This window comes from Quercus robur, chromosome 7 (assembly GCF_932294415.1).
Source record: "Quercus robur chromosome 7, dhQueRobu3.1, whole genome shotgun sequence".
In the NCBI taxonomy this organism is placed as follows: Eukaryota; Viridiplantae; Streptophyta; class Magnoliopsida; order Fagales; family Fagaceae; genus Quercus; species Quercus robur.
The window spans coordinates 23,798,322-23,821,166 of NC_065540.1; the positions used below are offsets into that span (position 1 = coordinate 23,798,322).

Consider the following 22,845-nt stretch of genomic DNA (forward strand, 5'->3'; position numbering starts at 1 on the left):
ATTGACATGCACCTCAACATAGAAACATGAGTGTTGATTTATCACTCATGTTCTAAACCTCGAAAGACTTTTTAACGACAAAAATATCAATGTAATTTAGTAGAATATTTCAAAAAAAAAAAATGGTGATTCTAAACCAAACGTGACATTTTCAATGAATAACTAGATTAAAAAATAAAAATAAAAAATTCAAAACTTAAAAAAGGTTTTTGCGAAATAGTTCTCAAACTGGAAAGGATGTCAATAAAAATTTATACAAGATGCCATAATATTTCTAAAAGAATTTAAGATAGTCAAAAATTTTAATCTTCATCCATGTTGTCTTGAGTCTTCTTTAGCTTGAACTTTGCAGAATTTAGCACTCGTAGCATGCTTCACTCTTTACCTCTAAGGTTGTGTTTGTTTTGGGTGAAAATCACTTCCGGAAATGCTTTTCCGTATTTATGGGTGTTTGGTTGCGCATGGAAAATGCATTTTCCGGAAATGCATTTTAGTTGTCCTGTGATGGGGTGTAAATTGATTTCCATTTTTATTTTACCTTCAAATACTATTTTTCGGAAAACAGAGAGAGAGCTGAGTGAGAGGGAGAGAGGAAGAAGAGCCCGCGCGTAGAGAGAGAGAGAGAGAGAGAGAGAGGAAGAACCCAGAAAACCCAGAAGAGCCCGACTCCGACGAACCCAGAAAACCCAAGACCAAGCTCGTTCATCGCGCCAATCGCACCACCGGCGAGATCGTCACACCCCAGCACCAATCCACCCAAAATCGATCATTCTTGTCACACCCCAAAACCGATCGTTCTCGAGCCAGATTCGTTGTCCCCAATCGCGATCTCGCCTTCGCGCTGATCGTGGTGCATCGTCGAACCTAGTCGCCTCTCGTCGAACCTAGCCGCAACCGGATTATGAATCTTTTTTTCTGGGTTTTATTTGTGTTTCTGGATTGAGGAATGAAATTATATATTTGTTTGGCAGCTAAGAAAATGTGAGCAATAAGTAGAAAATGTGTTTTCTATGGTATTTTCAACAACACAACCAAACATCAGAAAATATTTTTCACAACATTTTCTGAAAATACAACCAAACACTTAAAAATATTTTCCTTTCCTGAAAATAGCATTTCCGGAAAATATGTATTTTCCGGAAAATATTTTACATGAAACAAACACACAATAAGTTTCACTTGTCCAACCTCAACTTCCAAATTCCAATCACTAGACTCCTTTGACTCCAACACCTTAGGTTGTCCTGATGAATCGCTTAGGCCAACACGCAACCTCCTGGCTCCTAAATGAATAGAAGGGAGAAGTTACACAAATGAATTGATAACAAGGAATTCAAAATATGAAAAATGAATTTTAAAAACTTGTACCTCTCTCCTTTTGGTGGAGCAGCTAAACGACCTTAAAGTTTAGCCCTTTTAAACTCTTCATAATCCCCAGACTTGCACTGAACAGTAATACTATACCCCTAGACTGATATTGGTCGTTTAGTTGTTCCACCATTTACCCGATTCCCTACTTGTTCACCCAGGGCCGGCTCTATGCTATAGCTGAATGAGGCGGTCACCCAAGGCACCCAAGTAGAAAAAATGCTTCTAAATTTTAATCAATAGGGTTATTTATTTTATTGTAATAGTATTAATTAAACCCAAATATTAGCCAATAAATAAAATAATATTTTTGTATCAAGAAAAACAAGAAAAAAAATAGAGAGAGAAATGCTTGGTCCGTTACATTTTTCACAGCAAATTTTATGTGTCAGGTTGTTATTGGCTGGTACAAAAGTAATTTCAGTTGTGAATTCAAATTAAAACTAGTAACAACTTAACACCTAAGATTTGTTATGAAAATGTTGTAAATGTAGCACTTATAAAAAAAAAGCAATACAAAAAAAAAAAAAAAAAAAATTCACAACAGTTGAGTTGACAAACTTTTACTAGTTTTTATCTAAGTCTACAACTGACACCACATTTTTACTTACTACTATCAATCTACCACATCAATAGGTGTGAAAAATTTTGTCAAATTTTTTATGTCTATAGACTTTCTATAAAAAAATTATGTGGTTAATTAGTAATTTTATATCTAAAACAAGATAATATATAGAGTTTAAAAAATATTAATTTTTATAAATAAAAAAAAAATCATTTCTAAATATATAAAAGGTTTCAATTCAGTTTTTGGCTAAGACCCCAAATTCATCAAGCGCCCCAATTCACCTAGATACCAACATCACCTTTAGGGACTTTCGAACATCATCTGGTTCCAAAAAAGGAGGAGCAAGCTCTATCAGCCAGTATCATCATATCCTTCCAAGGATTTGTCTTCATCTGACACGTGACATGAAAGATTAATCCAAACTCCAAAGAATTAGCAAAAATGACGAGTAAATTTAGATAAAGGATAAAGAAATGACTCACATCGCAAATTCATCAATAAATCACCACCATTCTAGGAGGGGACAACGACACTTGCTCCTCAAGACTTGATTTTTAATGGCCCACCTTGCTAGTTGTAGGTACTCGATCTCTTTACCTTGCTTAAGTTGAGGATGACCGAGTAATGTTAGAACTACAACTTTTATCATTGTTTTTGTCAAGATTTGTTCATGTGGTAAGTCCTGAGTGGTGGAGTAAAAGTAATAGGTCCATATAGGTCAACAACTCCACCACTTATGACTTGCCACATGAGCAAGTTGTAGCAAAAATTGTGACAAAAGTTATAATCCTAGTATTACTCGAAAAGACCACATTTAATTTGACGTACTCGTAAACCCATGTTTGGCAAAGTAAATGGTGTCAAGACAGAAATAGTAAAATTGGATCCCCTCCTATTTCATGGTTAGTGTTAAACTCAATTTATAATAAGGGTTATATTAATGAATACTCTTAAGCTAATTGTTAATAAACTATAATAGGAAAATTCTGACACTACTTTTCTGAAAAATATAAAAAACTGTCAACAACATTTATTATTTTATCATTCTCCCAATAAAATATTTCTAAAAATAGTTCTTAAACTAATGCCTTCAGGATATTAGTTAACATTTCTCTTATAATAATGATATCTATGGATACAACAAAAATTCACAACATTTTCAAATTAAGCTACTACCTTACCCATGGACTTTCCACAAGCTATAAATTCTTTTCCAATGGCCATGAGTAAGGTGTAGGGCCGGCCCAAGGCCTAGGCCTAAGGCCCTAAAACCAAAAAAAAAAATCCCTACTAAAAAAAGGCCCATCCCACTCCATAAAGGCTCAAAATTTTATAAAAATATAACATTTTTAAATAATTGGTACTTTTTTTAAGAGTGACGTTAAAGATACCACAAATTTTATTATAAGTTTAAGTTTAAGTTTAACTGATATGTCACCAATCATATAAAAAAGCAATTTAAACACAAATAAATTAAGTTATTGAAATTCATCAATTACAATTATTATCACATTATATTGTGAACATTTTGTAGTATCTTTAGTATTTTTCTTTTTCATTTCTAACAAGGCTTCCAAAATAGGAGACCAATAGAAATTTAAACCAATTGAAACCCTAAAATATTTCAAAAAAATAAATGTTGCAAATGTGATAGATCATCAATGATTAATCTCTTCTAATAGTTTGAGATCTTAATTTTTGTAAACTAATCTCCTACAAAGACACACACCAAATAATATCTATTTATCTCTTTCTCTTAAAAAGAATATATAAAATTAAAATTTAGATTACAACTACACTTAACTATGCATAGTCATATATCCAAGTTAATGTAAGTTTCTTTTTTAAAAAAATAATATTTTTTTTAGTTCTTTTTGTTTAAATTTATTGTTCAACTATGATATTCAATCATCTGTATAAAATTAACCTTAGTTTAATTAGTATTATTCATCAATTTCTATATTTACATCAAATTAGTCTTAATTTAATTAGTATTATATAAATTTATTTAATTAATGTTTACATATAAAAAGGCCTCTATAAAATTTTCGCCTCGGGCCTCAAATTTTGTTGGGCCGGCCTTGGTAAGGTGGTAGACAAATTTGACAATCTTTTGAAATTTTTATGATTTTTTTGTTATGTCCATGTAAGACTTAATGAATAATGATATACAAATATGAAATATTTATCTTTTTAGAGAAATATTATGTTTACAACAAATTTTATGTAGTAATTTATTATTGGCTTTAATCTAAATTCACTATTGAAATTACTTTTTTACACACTGATCACAATAAGTAACAATATACCACTTAAAATTTATTATAAAAATATTATTGGCATAACACTTTTATCTTTTTAATAAATAATAAGAAGAGATTTTCTCCGAATAAAAAAAAAAAAAAAAAAAAGGGAAAAGCACACAAAAATAAAATAAAATAAAATCGTGAGGCAGAGTTTTAAAGGGTTTAATAAAACTGAAGAGATAGGAGAGACACAGCGACTGTGAATTTGTGCGCGAGGAGTTGGGAAAAGTAGAAAAAAGATGGGGACGAGAGAGGTGTACGAAGAGAAGCTGAGGAGTGGCAATATGTATCATCACGATCCAACCATAAACCCTGGCCTCGGATCCCCACGCTGCCCTCGCTGTCTCTCCCTCTTAAACCCTAACTCCGTAACCGTTCTCTCTCCCTTTTCTTTTACAATGCACATTACCTGTTTGATCAATTTACTCTTTCATAATACTGCTTTTTGATTGATGATGATGATTCAGGGTGGAGGTGAATGGACTATCACTTCCGTCCTACACGACGCCACTGCTGTGGTCAGTTTCTTCTCCGCTTCTCTCATTTTCCACAACACTTTAGTTGCTGCTTATGTAGAATTCTGAATTGAATTTCATTATATTAATTGGATTTTAGATCTATGCTCATGTAATTTATTTATATTATTAATGGAACTCTCTTAAAAGTGTGTTAAACAATGCGGGTATCGGTAAACTTGATGGAATATGATGTATATGGTTTTAAAGGTGGAGCAAGAACATTAGTTTTAGTTTGTTAACGCTGAGTTCTGGCTCTTGTATGGACCAAAACCGTTAATGACCCGACTGCTTAATTATATGATATTGTTAATGAGTATAGTTGTACAAGTGATTTTACCGTTTTGAACTCTTTCTGCTGTTTTCGTTTAAATAGGCGGGGACAGGTATTGGTGCAATGCTTAGTGCAGTTCACGGTTTCAATACAGGTAAATTTGTGCCCCTTTGTGTTTTACTTCTTTTTTTTTTAGTTAATTTATAGAAATTGCTTAGTGTTTTTTCAATTGCAGGGATCCCATACCTTCAAAATCATGTGAAGGGACCGAAGTGGCTTCCTTTCCTAGTTGGGGTAGATCTTATATACTTCTTTTGTGATTTTATAATTCTTTGAATGTAAATTGACCTTCCTGTTCTTCCATTAATTGCCGAAGATTTGTCTGTTAACCTGCATGACATGATCCATTGTCTTCTTTTTTCACAGCTTCCTCCATTGCTACTCTTTTCTGGTACCAGCGCTGCATTCGGAGGTAAGGATATCTCCCTTCATTCACTATGTTTAAAGAGGGGTGATTTATCTAGCCAAAAAAAAGGGGGTGATTTTTCAGTTCTATTCTTAGAAAAGGGCTTTCAGATTGCCTTAAGTTTGATGTGTTATACAATCTGATTCACTTGCTTAATTGATCCTTTATCTGCTAATGCTTGATGATCTAACTTTGCAATTGCGGGTTTTGGGAACATGTTCCATCTAGGAATATTGTTGCATGTGTTTGTTAGGTTAAGCTGCAACCTAATCTGTGAAAATTTGATGGATTTTGGGAGACTATTCCATAAAAGAATATGAGTTACTAATCCATAAAAATTTTATCTAACTTTGCAATGGATTTTGGGATACTATTTCATAAATTTGATGGAAAATGGTACCTGTATCTTTGAGGGGGTGGGTCATGGATGATGGATCTTAAGGAGTTTTGTTTGAATACCTCCCAGTGAGCCTTTGGCGTGGAGTATATGCTTATAGAATGTGAGTTCAAAATGAAATATTTTCAATCATATCTTGTATTGGATGCTTTGACTGGCGAAATTGATAAGGCTTATTTAAAGGGAATCGAAAGGTATGCCTTTTAGCAGGTATGGGATTCATGTTTAACAAAATTGAAGCTGTCGATGCAAAGCCAATAAAAATAACTTCTCAAAGAAAATTTAAATAAGATAAATATATTTTAAGATAAAGGAATACTAGGGGTTGTATTTTTTCTCTTCCCTTCTTCTTGGGATCAATCAACTGTAAGTTTTTTCTTTGATTAGTTAGTTTTTTTTTTTTTTTTTTTTTAGAAGGGTTTGATTAGTTAGTTAAGTTACACACACAACGCACTTGATGGATCTTGAACCCACAACCTTAGCAAAAAAAAAGGGAGAAGGTCCATTGGAGTCAGTTTGCTAGCATCAATCATCTATAAAATTAGAAAAACAAAATAAAAGACAAAGGGAATACATGGTTGTGAGTCTGATGGATGCTGGGCAGTTCATAAGGTAATAATGACGTAGGACAAATTGGGGGAGTTTGTCTACATGTGGTAGTGGTGGGTTAAGGTTTTAGTAGGATTTGCAGATTTCGGGGTTGATGGCACAACCATAGAATGGCTAGTGAAAGAATATCCTTTTTTTTGGAAGTCTAAGGTTAAGGAAAAGCCCAAAATAAGTGTCCATGGTAGTTAATTAGGTTTATATATTTATATTATAGGTAAACCTATATCTTCGGGGTATAGAGGTGGATGGTGTCCTTTATGAGGATGAGGAAGAGGTGCGGTCTAAGGTGGTCCATTTTTATCAGAGTTTGTACACTGAGTCAGATACTTGGCGCCCTTCTATGGATGGATTAGAGTTTTCTTGCATTGAAGAGGACGAGCGACTTGAATTAGAGGGGGTCTTTTCTAAGGAGGAGGTGGTAAAGGTTCTTCAAGAGATGGAAGGTGATAAAGCCCCAGGTCCTGATGGTTTCACTATGGCTTTTTTTCAAAAATGCTGGAGTGTTGTGGAAATAGATGTCATGGCTTTCTTTGATCATTTTCATAGGAGCGCAGAGTTTGAACGGTCTCTAAATGCTTCTTTTCTATCTCTGATTCCCCAAAAAAATAATGCTTTGAATATTAAAGATTTTGGGCCTATCAGCTTAATAGGCAGTGTGTATAAGTTTTTGTCCAAGGTTTTAGCTAATAGATTGAGGTGGGTGTTGGATAATCTTATTTCGGAGTCACAAAATTCTTTTGTTGGTGGCAGACAGATTTTGGATTCAGTGCTTATTGCCAATGAATGTTTAGACAGTAGACTGAAGGGTCGCACCCCGGGGGTGGTGTGTAAGTTAGATATTGAGAAAGCTTATGACTATGTGAATTGGGACACTTTGTTTTATCTACTGGAGAGGATGGGATTTGGAGATGGATGGAGGAGATGGATAAAGACTTGTGTCTCTTCCGTTCGCTTTTCTGTTCTGGTTAATGGATCTCCTGCTGGCTTCTTTGGTAGCTCTAGAGGTCACAGACAAGGCGATCAGATTCTAACATTGGATAACCTTATACTTCATGGTCGCCCTTTGGTGAATCGATGTTATTTGTGCTGTTGTAATGCGGAATCTGTGGATCACTTGTTACTTTTTTGTCCAATAACTCATTCTGTGTGGATGCATATGCTCCGGTTGTTTGGGATCGATTGGGTCATGCCAGGTTCAGTTGAGGACTTATTATTCTGTTGGTTTCATTGGCTTGGGAAGCATAGTTCTGATATATGGGATTTGGTCCCAGGCTATTTAATGTGGACTATTTGGTCTAAACGGAATCGGCGGGCCTTTGAGGATGAGGAGAAAACTGTGGTTCAGTTATTAGAGTTTTGCCAGAGGACCCTCTTTGATTGGTCTCGTTGTTGGGGTTTCTCGGATTGTTCTACCCTTACGGATTTTATTTCTTCTATTAGAATAGATTAGGGGCTGTTTTTGTCTTGCTGTTTCGTTTTTTCCGTTGTTCACTACCGTGAACTCTTTGTGTTTCTCTTGCTTTTCTTTTATTAATAATATTCTCTTCTTACTTATCAAAAAAAAAAGAAAAAAAAGAAACATGAAGCAGCCTAAAGAATTACAATGGGGTAATATCTACATATGAGTTGACTCTATGAAGGAGTGAATAGAAATACTATCAGTAAGACTTGATACAAAAGACCACTCTTAAAGAGAACTAATGGAGGATGCTTGTATTTGAGAAGACATGTACTCCACATCTTCAAAAATACGCCGATTTCGTTCCCTCCATATAGATTTGGTCCATGACATTGCCATCCACATAATAAATCAAGGACCATCTCTGGTAAAACCCACTGAACCCCAAACATCCTAAAGATAGAACTCCATAACTTGAAAGCCATGCTATAGCGAATTAGTCTCCTCATTAATTAGTCTTATTTACATTATGGTCTTTATGTATGAGCTTTGGTTTAATTCAATTATGGTTTGATTTACTAGTCAAAGTAGAAGTCTTAGTTCAATTAAGTAGAAGTCTTAGTTGTATTGGAAGAAGTTAAGAGAATGGTCTATATGAAAGTCTTATTGTACTCAAACAAGTTAGAGTTGATTAATAAAATTGAGTATTAAGGCACATTGGCATTAAGGCTCTCTTTTTTCCATTTCTCTTCTCTTCTTTCTTCCTTTTCTTTTCTCGGGTGCTGTTCATACACTGTTTTCTGATACTGTTCATGTTCACGTATTAAAATAAACCTTCTCTTTTTTTCTTCTCTTTTCAACCACAAATCCAATCTTTTCTCCAATGAACTCTAAGCCTTCTTCTATAAAGGGTTTTAAACTTCAAAATCCACAAATCCTCCTAAGCCTTAATCAACCACAACCACACGTAGATAAATTCCCCTAATTTTTTAGGGTTTAAGAGAGAAAAGATTGGATTTATGGTTGAAAACAAAAGAAAATAAATATAAATAGAATTTTTTTAATATGTGAATAGTATGAAAAATGATGTGAACAGTATCTGTGAAAAGAAAAGAAGAAAGAAAGAAGAGAAAAGGAGGAGGGAAAAAGAACCCTAAGGTCATTGCCCCTCAATACTCAATAATTTTATTGATCAAACTTTAACTTATTTGAGTAGTGAGTACAATAAGACACTTATGTAGACCATAGTCTTAACTTCTCCTAGTAGAACTAGGACTTCTACTTTGACTAGTAAACCAAACCCTAATTGAATTAAACCAAAACCCATACATAAAGACCCATAAACTAAATAAGGCTTACTTATTAATAAAAGAAAATCTATGAACCGTGGGTTTTAATTAGCTCAACTGGTAAAGTATTTTGTTAGCAAATAAGAGATATGGGGTTTGAACCCAGTTTACACCAAAAACCAACTAATTTATTGGCCCGATATTAAAGCGTAATCATTGTGAAGCGAAGGCCATAGGTTAAAATTTTATTGTATCTATCAAAAAAGAAACCCCATGATGCATAACAATGGCCTATACCCAACCATTGTAGATAATCCAACCAATTGATGGCAAAGGTGATTCTCTATTGATTACAGAAAATGTTTTATCTTGGTAACTATGAACCCTACTACAATCAAGAATAAAATAAGGAAATGTTATCCATGATACTTTATTTGATTAATAAATAGCTATGGTTAGGTCTAATTTTTATTCTATTTAATCATTAACCAAATAGAAATTTCAAGTCATTATAATGTAATACTACGCATGATAATGTAGTTCCAATTTCTTCAGTGGTTTTGGTATTTCTGGACATTTTGAGTTCTTTTAAATTTGGTAGTTTTGAACATAGGACTGAAATTTTGTGTTATTTAAGGGTGATAATTAGTTGTTACTATCATGATCTAAACCTAATAAACCTCAAGACATGATTCCTCCCCCTATAATAATGGGTTAGAGGGTAAGTGCATCAGTTTTAAACCTTCACTAGGATCTTATAGACCCACGTAATGAGACTAATAGGCCGGAATTCCTTAATCTCCACCACCCCGGGTTTTTTTGGGATGAGAGTGAGGAAAGTGTCATTGATACTTTTCTCAAAAGTGCCATGTGCATGGAAATAGTGAAATACCTTCATAACATCTTCCTTTAAAATGCCCCAACATGATTGGGAAAGAGCCATCTTGAACCCACCAGAACCGGGAGCTGTATCCCCATTAATATTGGAGACCACCTCATACATCTTATCCTCCATAAACACCTTTCCAACCGGAAAGAAACATCATACTCCAAAGCTGAAAAAACAAGCCAATTCAACAGGGGCCTGCAAACTCCCAATTCTGAGAATAGGGCCTTATAAAAGTTCACTATCTTCTCCTTAATGGCATCCTGGTTAATAGTCTCCTTCCCATCCACCACTAACCACCCTATGGTGTTATTGAGATGGTGTGAGTTTGCAAGTCTATGAAAGAACATAGTATTTTATCCCCTTCTTTCAATCATAGCAACCAAGATTTTTGTCTCCAAGTAATTTCCTCCATCAACACAATTCTCTCAAGATCCACTTTGGCTTGATCACATTGTAGTTTTTCACCCTCTAGCAGAGATCTAGCTTCTTCAATCTCATCCAAAGACTTAATACAGCCTAGAAGAGAAGCTTTTTTTTTTTTTTTTGGATAGGTAATCAAAGATTTATTTCATAAAAAGGACATGATGTTCATGATAGTGAACACTCAGAACTTAAAACGAATACAAGTACCTCAAGAAGAGATACGAATAGAAAGAAGAAATTCAGAAATGGAAATACATTTTGTAAAGAAAAAAAGTTTTTCTTCAAACTAGTTTGGAGAGAAATTCTACAAACTTCTTATATATCTCTATATTGAGTGTGAATTTTGAAAATTTAACCGCTAGATTGCATGTTCTTATTATATTCTTCATGCATGTAAAATTTCAAGAAAATCAAAGATCAATTGCTATCTCATCAAACAAATGTTAAAATTTCAAATTTTTATAATCTAAAATTGTGTATAAAAAATAAGTTTATTGAATAGTAAATGATATCCAATTTAAACCAAATTTGATATGCATGTTAAGAACATAAGGAACATGAAATTCAACTGTTAGATTTTCAAAATTCACACATAAAAAAGAGATATATAAGAAGTTTGAAAAGTTTCGTTTGGAGAAAAACTTTGTTCTTGTGTAAAACCCCAAATTTTACCCCACTTAAATAAGGTCCCAACTAGTATAGGCTTCAAAAGATCTATTGATCTCACAATATCTTCAAAAGTACGATTATTACGCTTTCGCCAAATTAACCACATCAAACAAGCTGGAACCATATTCCAAATATTAGAGGAATGCTTCCCCAACCAATTTCACCAACCAAAAAGAAGGGAGGCTACTGTCTTCGACATCACCCACTAGATTCAAAATATCAAAAACTTCACTCCACAAGACATAAGCAAACTTACAATGGAGTAGAAGATGATCCACAGTTTCCTCATCACATCGGCACATGCAACACCAATTAACCAATAGTAACTGCCTAAGAACCAAATTATCAATGGTAAGAATATTAGAAGGGGGTGGCACTCTTTATCTCGGTTTATTCTGTATGAAATTGGAGATGGATCAAAAATGCAGTTTTGGCTAGATCGTTGGTGTGGATCTTCTCCTCTCGCAGACCACTATCCTGATTTATATAGGATTTGTTGTAACAAAGAGGCAAGTGTGGCGGATCTAATGAGGTTCACCAATGGAGTCCTCCATTGGGATTTTCAGTTTTGTAGGGAGGTGCATAATCGTGAATTGGAAGCTTTCAGAAGCTTCATCAATTCCATTTATTGCACTCCTGTAAGGGGGAGCGGGGAAGATAAGAGATGTTGGCTGCCTTGTAAGAGTAAGGGGTTCACGGTCAGTGCTTATTACCATCTTCTAGTTGGCCATAGTGAGCAGTTTTTCCCTTGGAAAAGTATTTGGAAGCAGAAGATTCCCTCTAGAGTGGCTTTCTTTGTATGGACCCAGTCTTGGGGAAATGCCTGACAATTGATAACTTAAGGAAAAGAAAGGTTTGCATTTTGGATTGGTGTTATATGTGCAAGTGTAATAGTGAAACTATTGACCATCTTTTCCTTCATTGCCCGGTTGCTTTGGAGTTGTGGGATATGGTTTTTGGGTTATTTGAAGTTTGCTGGGTTATGCCATTCTCTGTTGTTGGGCTTTTGGCTTGCTGGCAAGGTCGTTTTGGCCGCTATCGTAATGGAGATATTTGGATGGTTGTTCCTCACTGTTTGATGTGGTGTATTTGGAAGGAGAGAAATAGTAGGTGTTTTGAAGACAAGGAGCGTTCCATGCCTGATCTCAAGCTTCTTTTCTTTAGAACCTTACTTGATTGGTTCTCTATGTGGAGAAACCATCCTTTTTCTTCTATTTTGGATTTTCTTGATTTTTGTAATGTTCGTTTTTGATTTGTTCTCCCCTGTATACCCCTAGTGTACTTGGGTGTCTCTCTCTTTTTGATATCAATTAATCTTTCTTACTTATCTAAAAAAAAATATACTACCCCTAGCTTCTATCCATAAAAAGAAAGACACCCTTTTAGGTACCTTTGTACTCCAAATGCACTTCCAGGGAAAAGGGTTGGAAGAAGAGCCATCCGAATCAGCTAGCAAATTATACTAAGAGCAAACATCAAAGACACCAAAACGATTCAACTTCCAAGTCAACATATCATCTCTCTCACCCCTTGGCATATTAGAATAAAGATGCTTAAGCAGAGAACATGCTCTCTCTACCTCCCTTTCATGAAAAGCTTGACGGAACTGTAAATTCCAGCTTCTATTACCCCCTTCTAAATTAGAAACAATTAAATCATAAATCCAAGCTTCTTTGGAAACAGCACAAGCAAACAGATCTAGATAGAGATCCTTTAGAGGGATAGGCCCACTCCAAGGGTCATACAAAAAATGAATACAATGGCCTTCCCCCACAGCATACTCCACCTGTCTAAAGAAACTCTCAACTCCTACTCTAATATTCTTCCACAGTCCACAGCCATGGGTCCCTCAAACATCCCTAGTACACCAACCCCCATTATCCACTCCATATTTGGTTGCTATAACCTAACACCATAACCTGTGATCTTCTTTCCCAAAGCGCCATAACCACTTACCAAGCAGGGCTTGATTAAACAACCCCACCCTCCTTATCCCCAAACCACCTTCCTCCATCGGTAAAAAGAATTTCTCCCACGCGACTAGAGAATATTTAAAGACCTCATCGGAAGTCCCCCAAAGGAATTTCCTTTGTATCTTCTCCAATTTGGCTACTACAACTTGAGGAATAGTGAACAGAGATAAAAAAAAAAATAAGTAGGAAGGCTCGAAAGAGTACTCTTTAACAAAGTAAGTCTGCAACCCTTAGACAAATATAACTGTTTCCACCTAGAAAGTATCCTTTCCATTTTTTCTAGAATTGAATTCCATTTCTAGGGATCCTTGTAATGTGCCCTAAGAGGCATTCCCAAGTAAGTCATAGGTAGATTTCCCACCCTACAACATAACACACGAGCTAGAGCATGTAAATTACCTATCTCACCTACTGGCACAATCTCTCTCTTACCAACATTGACTTTCAAACTTGTGATAACTTCAAAGAAAATCAACACCATTCTTACATATAATAATTGTTCTCTAGAAGCATCATAGAATAAGATAGTGTCATCAACAAAAAGAAGATGGGAGATTTTCAAACCCCCTTGCACATGGGAGCCCGCTTGGAATCTGCTCAAGAAACCGCCAACTTCCGTCTTCTTCAGCAACCTGCTAAGAACCTCCATCACCAAGAGGAATAAGAATGGAGATAAAGGATGCCCTTGACAGAGACCGCAAGAACTACTAAAAAAACCCGTTGGAGAACCATTAACAAGAACTGAGAACCTAACTGTAGAAATGCAAGCCTTCATCCATCTCCGCCACCTCTCCCCTAAACCCATCCTCTCCATAAGGTAGAACAGAGCATTCCAGTTCACATGATCGTAAGCCTTCTCAATATCTAGCTTGACGATCACACCAGGAATCCCACTCTTTATTCTACTATCCAGACACTCATTGGCAATAAGGACTGAGTCAAGAATTTGTCTCCCTCCAACAAAAGAATTCTAAGAGTCAGAAATGAGCTTATCCAAAACACCTCTTAGCCTATGAGCTAAAACCTTTGCTAGAAGCTTATACAAGCTGCCCACAAGAATAATAGGGCAAAAGTCCGTAATACTAACAGCATTGACCTTTTTAGGGATCAAACAAAGAAACGTGGCATTAAGAGATTTCTCAAAGATGCCGTGTCTATGAAAATCTGCAAAGAAAGCCATAACATCCCTTTCCACTACACTCCAGCATTTTTGGAAGAATGCCATAGTAAACCCATCAGGCCCAGGGGCCTTATCTCCCTCTGCCTCTTTAATGCCTCAAGAATTTCCTCCCCAAAATCCCTCTCTAGTGAGAGCCTCTCAGTCTCATCTAGACAATCAAATTCTAAGCCATCAATAGTAGGCCTCCAGGATTCCGACTCCTACTAAGCCATCAATAGTAGAAGAGAAGCTTTTGTCGAACTATATTGCCAAAATCTGTTTCATTCCACTTCTTTAAGCCTAGTTGCCTTGAGTTTATTAGACAAAATGAAACTTGGCATACCATGAAACTGATAAGAATCCTGCCAGCCTTTTACCATGTCAATGAACCCATAAACCTTTAACCACATATTTTCAAATCGAAAATGACTTTACTTTGTACTACATCACACTCCAAAAGAATACGTTACTGGTTCTTGATTTCTTGTAGCACTGAAGCCCGAACATTGCAACCTTCTAACCGTTTCTCTCTACAATTTTTAATTGCTATTAAACTCCATGAATAATGAGATTACCATACAGTCCCTAATAAAAAATCAAAATCCTAGTAAAATACTCAAAACCCCTAGTTTTTAAGGCATATCTTAACAAAATTTAACATCCGTTAGGGTTTCTTCTTGGCTGTGATTACTTCAATAATCATTGGTAGCCTTCAACAATCCCAATTTGCCATTCAAAGCGAAATAAAGGCTACAACTCATGATTTAAAATTTCCATTTGAGCATAAAGATTCCACTTTCCTCAAAAAGTGGGCCTAAGATGCAGTAATACCTGTAAAAAATTATTTCCTAATGATAATAAGTCCTATCCGTTTTATCAAATAAATCTTAGCAATAAATTTAAACCCTTATTCACTGATCCAAAAAGTCCAACATACCCATACAAGTCGAATGGCAGCACAGTGGCATAAACATAGACCCACTGCTAGCCTCATACCTCTGTTATTTTAATGAATAAAGAAACTTAAGGGTAAATTTCACCTTAAACCCTGTTAATGGTGGCTGGTGTACTAGGCCTGTTAATGGTCCATATGGTGTTGGCTTGTGGAAATATATTAGTAGGGGATGGCCTTCCTTTTCTCGCCACATTCTATATGATATTGGGGATGGGTCTAGGGTGAAATTTTGGCAAGACCATTGGTGTGGTGAGACTTCTCTTGCAGTCAGCTATCCTGAATTGTTTAGAGTTTGCCAAGACAAGGAGGTTAGTGTGGCTGAGCTTATGAAGCTTGATAATGGTGTCCTTTTTTGGGATGTAAGTTTCTTTAGGGGTGTGCATGCTCGGGAATTCGAGGCACTGGCTGGTTTCATGGATACCATTTATGGTGCTTCGGTGAAAGGGTTTGGTGAGGATAAGATGTGCTGGAAACTTGATAGAGAGAAGGGCTTTCTGGTTAAAAACTATTATAGTCTCTTAGTGGACTCTAATGACTATTGCTTTCCTTGGAAAAGTATTTGGAAACAGAAGATTCCTTCTCGAGTAGCTTTCTTTGTTTGGACTGCTGCTTTGGGGAAGTGCTTAACGATTGACAATTTACGAAAAAGAAGGTTTGGATATTGGATTGGTGCTACATGTGCAAGTGTAATGGTGAATCGGTTGATCATCTTTTTCTTTATTATCCGGTTGCAATGGATATGTGGGCTATGGTGTTCAGATTGTTTGGAGTGAGTTGGGTTATGCCGCAATCTGTAGTGGGGCTTTTAGCATGTTGGCAAGGCAAATTTGGTTGTCATCGAAATGGGTATATATGGTTGATTGTTCCCCATTGCTTATTGTGGTGTCTTTGGAGAGAGAGAAATAATAGGTGCTTTGAAGATAAGGAGAGATCAATATCAAACTTGAAGCTATTTTTCTTTAGAACTTTAATGGATTGGTTGGCTGCATTGCGGAACCAATCATTTTTATCTTTTCTTGATTTCCTAGATTCTTGTAACTTTTGTTCTTGATTGTTTGACCCCTTGTACACTCCCAGTGTACTAGGGTGCTTCCCTTTTTGATATCAATAAACTTATTACTTATCAAAAAATTTCACCGTAAACCCTACGGTTTAAAGATAGTCCAAATTAAACCCTGAACTTTTGAAAGGTAACAAATTAAACCCTACAGTCAAAATTAGTTAACACTTCTAACATTTCTCAAAAAATAAAAAAGATTAACACCGTTAACGTTAGCATCAAAAGTCCCTTTAAAAAATTAGCTTCTTTGATTTTGATATAAGTTTGCCAAAGCTGCCATGAAAGATCTTTGATAATCCCGCACAATAGCCCCTACACCTATCAACTTATACCTTCCTCAGTTGGACTTATAGCCCAACACAGTTTGTAATGTCCTGGAGGTGGAGGGACTAAAGAGCAAAGACCGAACATACTTATTTCTACCGTAGGGGTGGACTTAAAAAGGTTTCAATGGCAATTGCATAAGCATATTATGTAAGAGGCTCTTTAATCTGCCAGTCCGTGTTCTTGCTTCCTGTTCTCCCATAGTGGCTGTGGTCCAGCAAGCATGAAGTCCATCAGCAGGCCTTTTGAGAGAGGGTTTTTCTGCATTTCCCTCACTTTTGATTTTAACGTTTGCTGACGGTGTTGCTCCAATTTTGACACTAGGGTTTAATTTGTTACCTTTCAAAAGAATAGGGTTTAATTTGGTACTTTTGAAACTACTGGGTTTAATTTGGATCAGTGGATTACCCCTAAACTATAGGTTTTAAACTTTAAAGTGAAAATTTCCCAAAACTTAATGACCTAAATGAGTATTGAGTACTAATAATATACCAGATTGTCTTCCTTGATGTGGATGGACACCAAAGCTTTAGTATTAGGCTTCATAGTTACTAAGATTCCCTAGATTTCCTATCATGGGACCACTATTTAAGGCCTTGTTGAGGTATAGAATTCAATAATCAATGTTGCATGGGAAGCTGCTGGAGTTCATTTTGGTACTTGACTTGTTAATCCTCCGTTTGACTTGTGGTTAGGTTTTAAAACTTCAAAGGGTTAATGTCTCTTATATCTTTTCGGTTTTACTCATATAGACGAGTGTAAAGACTTGGTTTGTCAAATGAGTCTCAGGCACTGGGTATCTTGGTAGACATTCATTTAGAGACTTTCATTTTGGATGTATATATCAAATTGGCTGTTAATCTGTTGTAGGTTATGCACTCCCAAAGTTCACTCAACTCACAGTGACATCCTATTATGCTGCCTCGAGTGCCTCCCATTATGGAATCTCCCTTCTTACCCGACATATTGAAGAGGCCCACACTACCCAGACTAGGCAAGAAAGGCTTGGATGATTTCTTGCAGGTGCACATACTTACAAGTCTACTGTTCATTTCCCAATTTTGTAAGCAAAAGTATTTTTGTGGTTGTAGATGCATGAACTTGTAGATCGTTAGTGCGGTTCTTCCCTTTTCTGCCTTTTTATTTATATGTTTATAATAAAATATTTGCTTCACTAGGTGGAAATTCATGTTATAATAAAAATGATTATAATTTATAAAGATGACTTTATATGTTCTAACTTTTTGAATAGTTTGACTTGTTGCCTTGAGATGGGAAATGTAGGTGATTATGACCACTTCTCATTACATTGCATAACATGTCGTCTTGATGAACTGCTCTAATATATGCCTTATGTATCGATTATAGAGAAAAAATAATAATTCACACCTATCAATGCCTTATAAAAGAACGGGCAAAGCCTATGTACAGTTCCTTTGATGCAGTGCCATAGGTTCTCCAACTGAATTCAGCCATAGGATTTTATTGGCCAATACAACAAAAACAGTGTTAACCTAAGGCACTTTACCTAAGGAACTGTACTTAAAGCTTTAGTGGATATTACCAAAACCTATAGGGACAATATGGTATATTCAGGGGGCTTATAAAAAAATGGCATGGGATGTTCCAGGGAACTATGTTAAGAAAAAAGCAAAAAGAAAAACAAGAGTACTATTTTTGTTCTTAAAATACAAATGGATGGTTATAATACTGAGTATATCCTAATATATAGTATGGCTAATGCAGGAGGTAACTAATTCAAATGTTCAACTTAGTGTCCGTTTGAGAACAATTTATTTAGTTGAAATTAAAAACTTTTTGCTGAAAGTACTGTAGATAAAGGTAAAAGTTAGTTGAATAGTACAGTGAGACCTATGAATAGTATTAAAAAGTGCAGTAAAACTCATGAATAGTAGCAAAAATAAGCTGAAATTGCAAATAAGTTGAAATTTTCAGCTTATCCTAAACTATCAAATTTTATGGAGATGTCTTGTGACTTTTTTCAAAAAAAAAAAGATTGTGTTTTATTGTTCTTGATAAAGTGAACCATGAGGAAATGCACTATGATTTGGCTATAGCTATCCAGATTTCTAAGGAACTGTGTTCTTTCCTTGCCCTTTTTGTTTTGGTGTTTATATGAAGTACTTGTCTAAATATACATCTAAATTTATATAAATGCACAAGTGATTGATGTTAATATGCATTTGGATGCTAATTTGTCTAAATTTATAAAAATTTAGGTGCTAATTAGGAGCAAACTCTAAGGTTGCAAATTGGCATTTAATATATTTAACCAGTTAGCCTTGTGTAAGGGTAAACGGGGGGTGTTTTTAGCAGTTGCTGAATGCGGTATTCCTTTTGCCCGAGCTTTTTACCCAATTACTAGGCCAGTAGGTAACTGGCTCTCAATCACAGACTTCTATCAAAATTTGACAATCATGGACTGGCCTTTTTATCTCTTGTAAATTGAAGTTGCATGGTCCTTGGTCAATGCTAATGTCTGCAGAAGTAATGTTTTTTATTGGTCCTTTTCCATCCAAAAAGAGACAATTGTTTGTATTGGTTCGATGTATATATATATATATATATATATATAGCTTGCAAGTGTATAGAGGATTGGCAAAGTGCTTGTCATAAATTGTCACATCTAATTCTTATCAAAAAAAAAAAAAATTTGTCACATCTAACAGAGTTTCAACCTCGAGCTGTGCAGTTACAGCATCGAGCAGTAGAGAGTTACTTGTTTAAAGAGGGGAGAGGGGGAAATCAATAAGGGAAAAAAAAAAAAAGAAAGAGATATGACTTACTTTGCGGTACATCAGGTGTGGCAGTGTGTCAGATAGGTGATTCTGTTTTTTACTGAAAGACTGGTATGTATTACGTTGGACTTTGGACTCCCATCGGGCTCTTGCCTTGGTGTACTCACCTGTTGTGTTCCTTGTAAGTAGTAACCCTCTAGGTTATGCATGTCTTGTGATTGGAACCACGTGGAGAGATTCATTGTCATCCAAATTTCTTCACTTAGAGCAATGGCATGCTTGTATAATAAAAAATAATAAATAAAAAAACACTACATTTTAGGCAATCAAGTTCAAAATTCACATATATTAGGTTATGCAAAATAATGTAAAAATACATGATTGCTACAATAATAATATAAATTTACACTGATTCTATTCATTTTACATCTAATTTTTTAATTATTTTTTATGTATCTCAAGAATAAAGGAAGATAGTGGATAGTGGTTTTTGTGTGTAAAAAAAGAAAAAAGAAATAAAAATCAAGAAAATTTGATATTTTAATGAAATGTTGTATAAAATAGATAAATATGATATGAAGTGTTTTAAAAAGTGAATATGCAAATTAGGAAAAATAAATTCTTATACTAAAATAGATAATAATAAAATTTACATGAGTTGATACGAATGCTCTTGTAAGTATTCTCTTTCCTACAGACCTTAATCTAGGTTGACCTTTACTTTTACTAGTAAGTTGGCAAATTGGACTTGGACCTTTTCTCGCATATCTTTCAAGGTTCCACATCCTGCCCATTTGTGACTTATTTTAAGCCATGCTCGTCATTCGTGTTGACCAATTCGACAAACCAAAAAAAAAAAAAAAAAATTCAAAATAGTTTAGTTAGTAAGTTTTTACTGGTTCTCATATAAACTCATCACTGAAATAATTTTTTACTTATCACTAACAACTTTTTTATTTTTTTTGAGATAGTTTCAATTTATTGCGTTTGCTCCTAATAATAGTTTTTTATCATTAGACCAATATATCAATCAGTTTTTGGTGTAGGTGGAAATTAAATCTCAAATCTTTTATTCAACCATCAGAAACTTTACCAATTGAACTAACTGAAACTCACACTTATCACTAACAACCTGTCAGCAGTAGTCAAATTTTTTGTATACTTCCTCTTTGTGACCTATGATCATTATGATGCATTGACCAAGGTGGCAATGGGCTTGAATAATAGGACTACATAGCAAAATCAATCGGGCTGGGCTAACCAAACCTCGTCTGGGCAAGTTAACATACTTGTCTTAACCATAACTTTCTGTCGGCAACAAGTTTACAGTAGTTTTGTTATAACAAGAAGTTTATATTAATTTTGTCATAAATAAATTAATGAGAATTCTATTGTGCACTATATTATTATTATTTTTAAAAAGTTTATGTACCATACCTATTTGGTCTTAACCATTAGCATAGGCTATTATCTTGTATACTATAGTTAATAGTGATGGATGAATGGTCAAGATTGGATAGATATGGCACATGAAAAAAAAAAAAAAAAACGATAGAATGACCCTATAAATAGATATTGTGCTAGTGAGTGACATTGTTGAGACAGTCAGGACACCACAGCCCATGAAATAGGCTGTGCCCTGTATTGATAAATATAATCACTTGATGGGTTGTGGAAGGTGATGTAGCATCATTTGTACATTCTAAATACCTGGCTGATAATGATATCATATAATTGATCATTCAACCATGTGATTCTTATTCGAAATTAAAGACCAATAGACCATAGAACTTCTTTTGGATACTTCAGCAAAAACAAAGCAGAGATCGGCATCAGTGCTAACACTTACAAAGGAAAAATAAACGAAAAGACGCTTCACCTGTAACTGCAGGCCCAGGATAATAGCACATATAATTCTGAGATGCCTCTTTGGCTAGCCTGATTGTTATTATTTCAAAACAATGGCATAATTTTTTTTATCGATAACATAATAATAAAGGTGGTGAAATTGAGGAAGTAATGACATTTATACAAACTATTTTTTGCACTTTTAAGTTTTAACTTACTTTCCCCTTTTTAATGTTTAAAATCATGTATAAAAGCTGTATTCAATTATTTTTATATGAAGAATATATATAAGTATTTTGCACACAACATATACGTATAACTGTATAAGTATACAGAACCGTACATGGTCCGACCACGAGTTTATGAGTTTGTTTGGGAATTTATAGCATATGTTAACCACTCCTACTACCAGTACTATTGGTCCATTGCTATGACCCTATTCAAGAAAGGTGAAAGTCTTATTTCATTTTTTTTTTTTTTTTTTAAATTAATAGCAAAAGAGATATGCACGCACCTCTAGCGCAGGTTAGCACGAGGGGGCTGGCTACTACTGTATAAACTGTCAACTTCGTTTGCGACTTTATAGAGGTGTGGGCCTTTGTTTCTTAAATTCCACTGCTCTCTGTTCTTCTCTCTCACTCTCAAATTGAGTAAAAATAAAAATAAAAATAAAAATAAAAGGTGGTCCTAATCATAATGTATGAACTCTTCACCCTGTCTTTATTGCGCCTTTTATCATCTTTGCTCTTCACATGCTCCCCCATTAGATGTTGTATACTTGCATTTACTTGTGGACCCCGCTGATAGTTGGGATGATGTTAACACTGTCACAATTTTTTTTTTAATTAAATTAAATAAATAATGATGCCCCATATTTTTTTAAGGTAATGCTCAAATTGGTTATTTACCATCACCATCATACTAAAGGGAAAATCTTTTAAGAGTACTAGTCTTTTAACATTCTGTTTATTTCGAAATAATATAATAATATAATTTTAAGTGTTTGATGTAATATGTAACATTTTTTAAGTCCAAACCATAAAAATTGGTGGTTTAGCACTGAAGGAGTGGTGTCAAAGGTCAGGTGACTGGACCGCCAACATCGGTTGATGGAGCGACGACTCTAGTGACCTTGCCACCAGATGAGGGGGAGGATCACTATGTGCTTTCATAAAATGTTTTACCAAGTTTTTAAATGTAAACATTTTACAAGTATTTTTACCAATGATTTTACAATCAATGAAAAATATTTTACAAGTTTAACCATATTTTACATAAAAACAAATACCAAAAAATGAAAAAATATTTTTTTAAAAATATTTTACTTCAAAACAAATGGAGCATAAATATCAAAATAACCATAAAAACCTAATATTTTGCTCCCAGCTAATAAGAAAACTATTCTAAGAATCATCGAAGGTGTACATAACTATTTATCTTTCTTATTTTACCTAGGAAAGTAGAACAATATTTTTAACTTTCTATTAAAAACAATAAGAAAAAGAAGAAAATAGAACGGTATACCCAAGATCTTTACGGGTTATTATTATTATTATTATTATTATTATTTTATTTTATTTAGGTATAATTAGTTA

General features: G+C 34.7%; 1 protein-coding gene across 1 annotated transcript; it reads left to right on the top strand.

Moving 5' to 3' along the window:
* Positions 1-4,399: 4,399 nt before the first annotated feature.
* Positions 4,400-17,885, top strand: LOC126692854 (uncharacterized). Its single transcript, XM_050388653.1, has 6 exons — positions 4,400-4,610; positions 4,710-4,760; positions 5,134-5,185; positions 5,267-5,325; positions 5,458-5,503; positions 17,514-17,885. The coding sequence occupies exons 1-6, from the start codon at positions 4,482-4,484 to the stop codon at positions 17,654-17,656; spliced, it is 480 nt and encodes a 159-aa protein (XP_050244610.1). The 5' UTR covers positions 4,400-4,481; the 3' UTR covers positions 17,657-17,885.
* Positions 17,886-22,845: the final 4,960 nt, after the last annotated feature.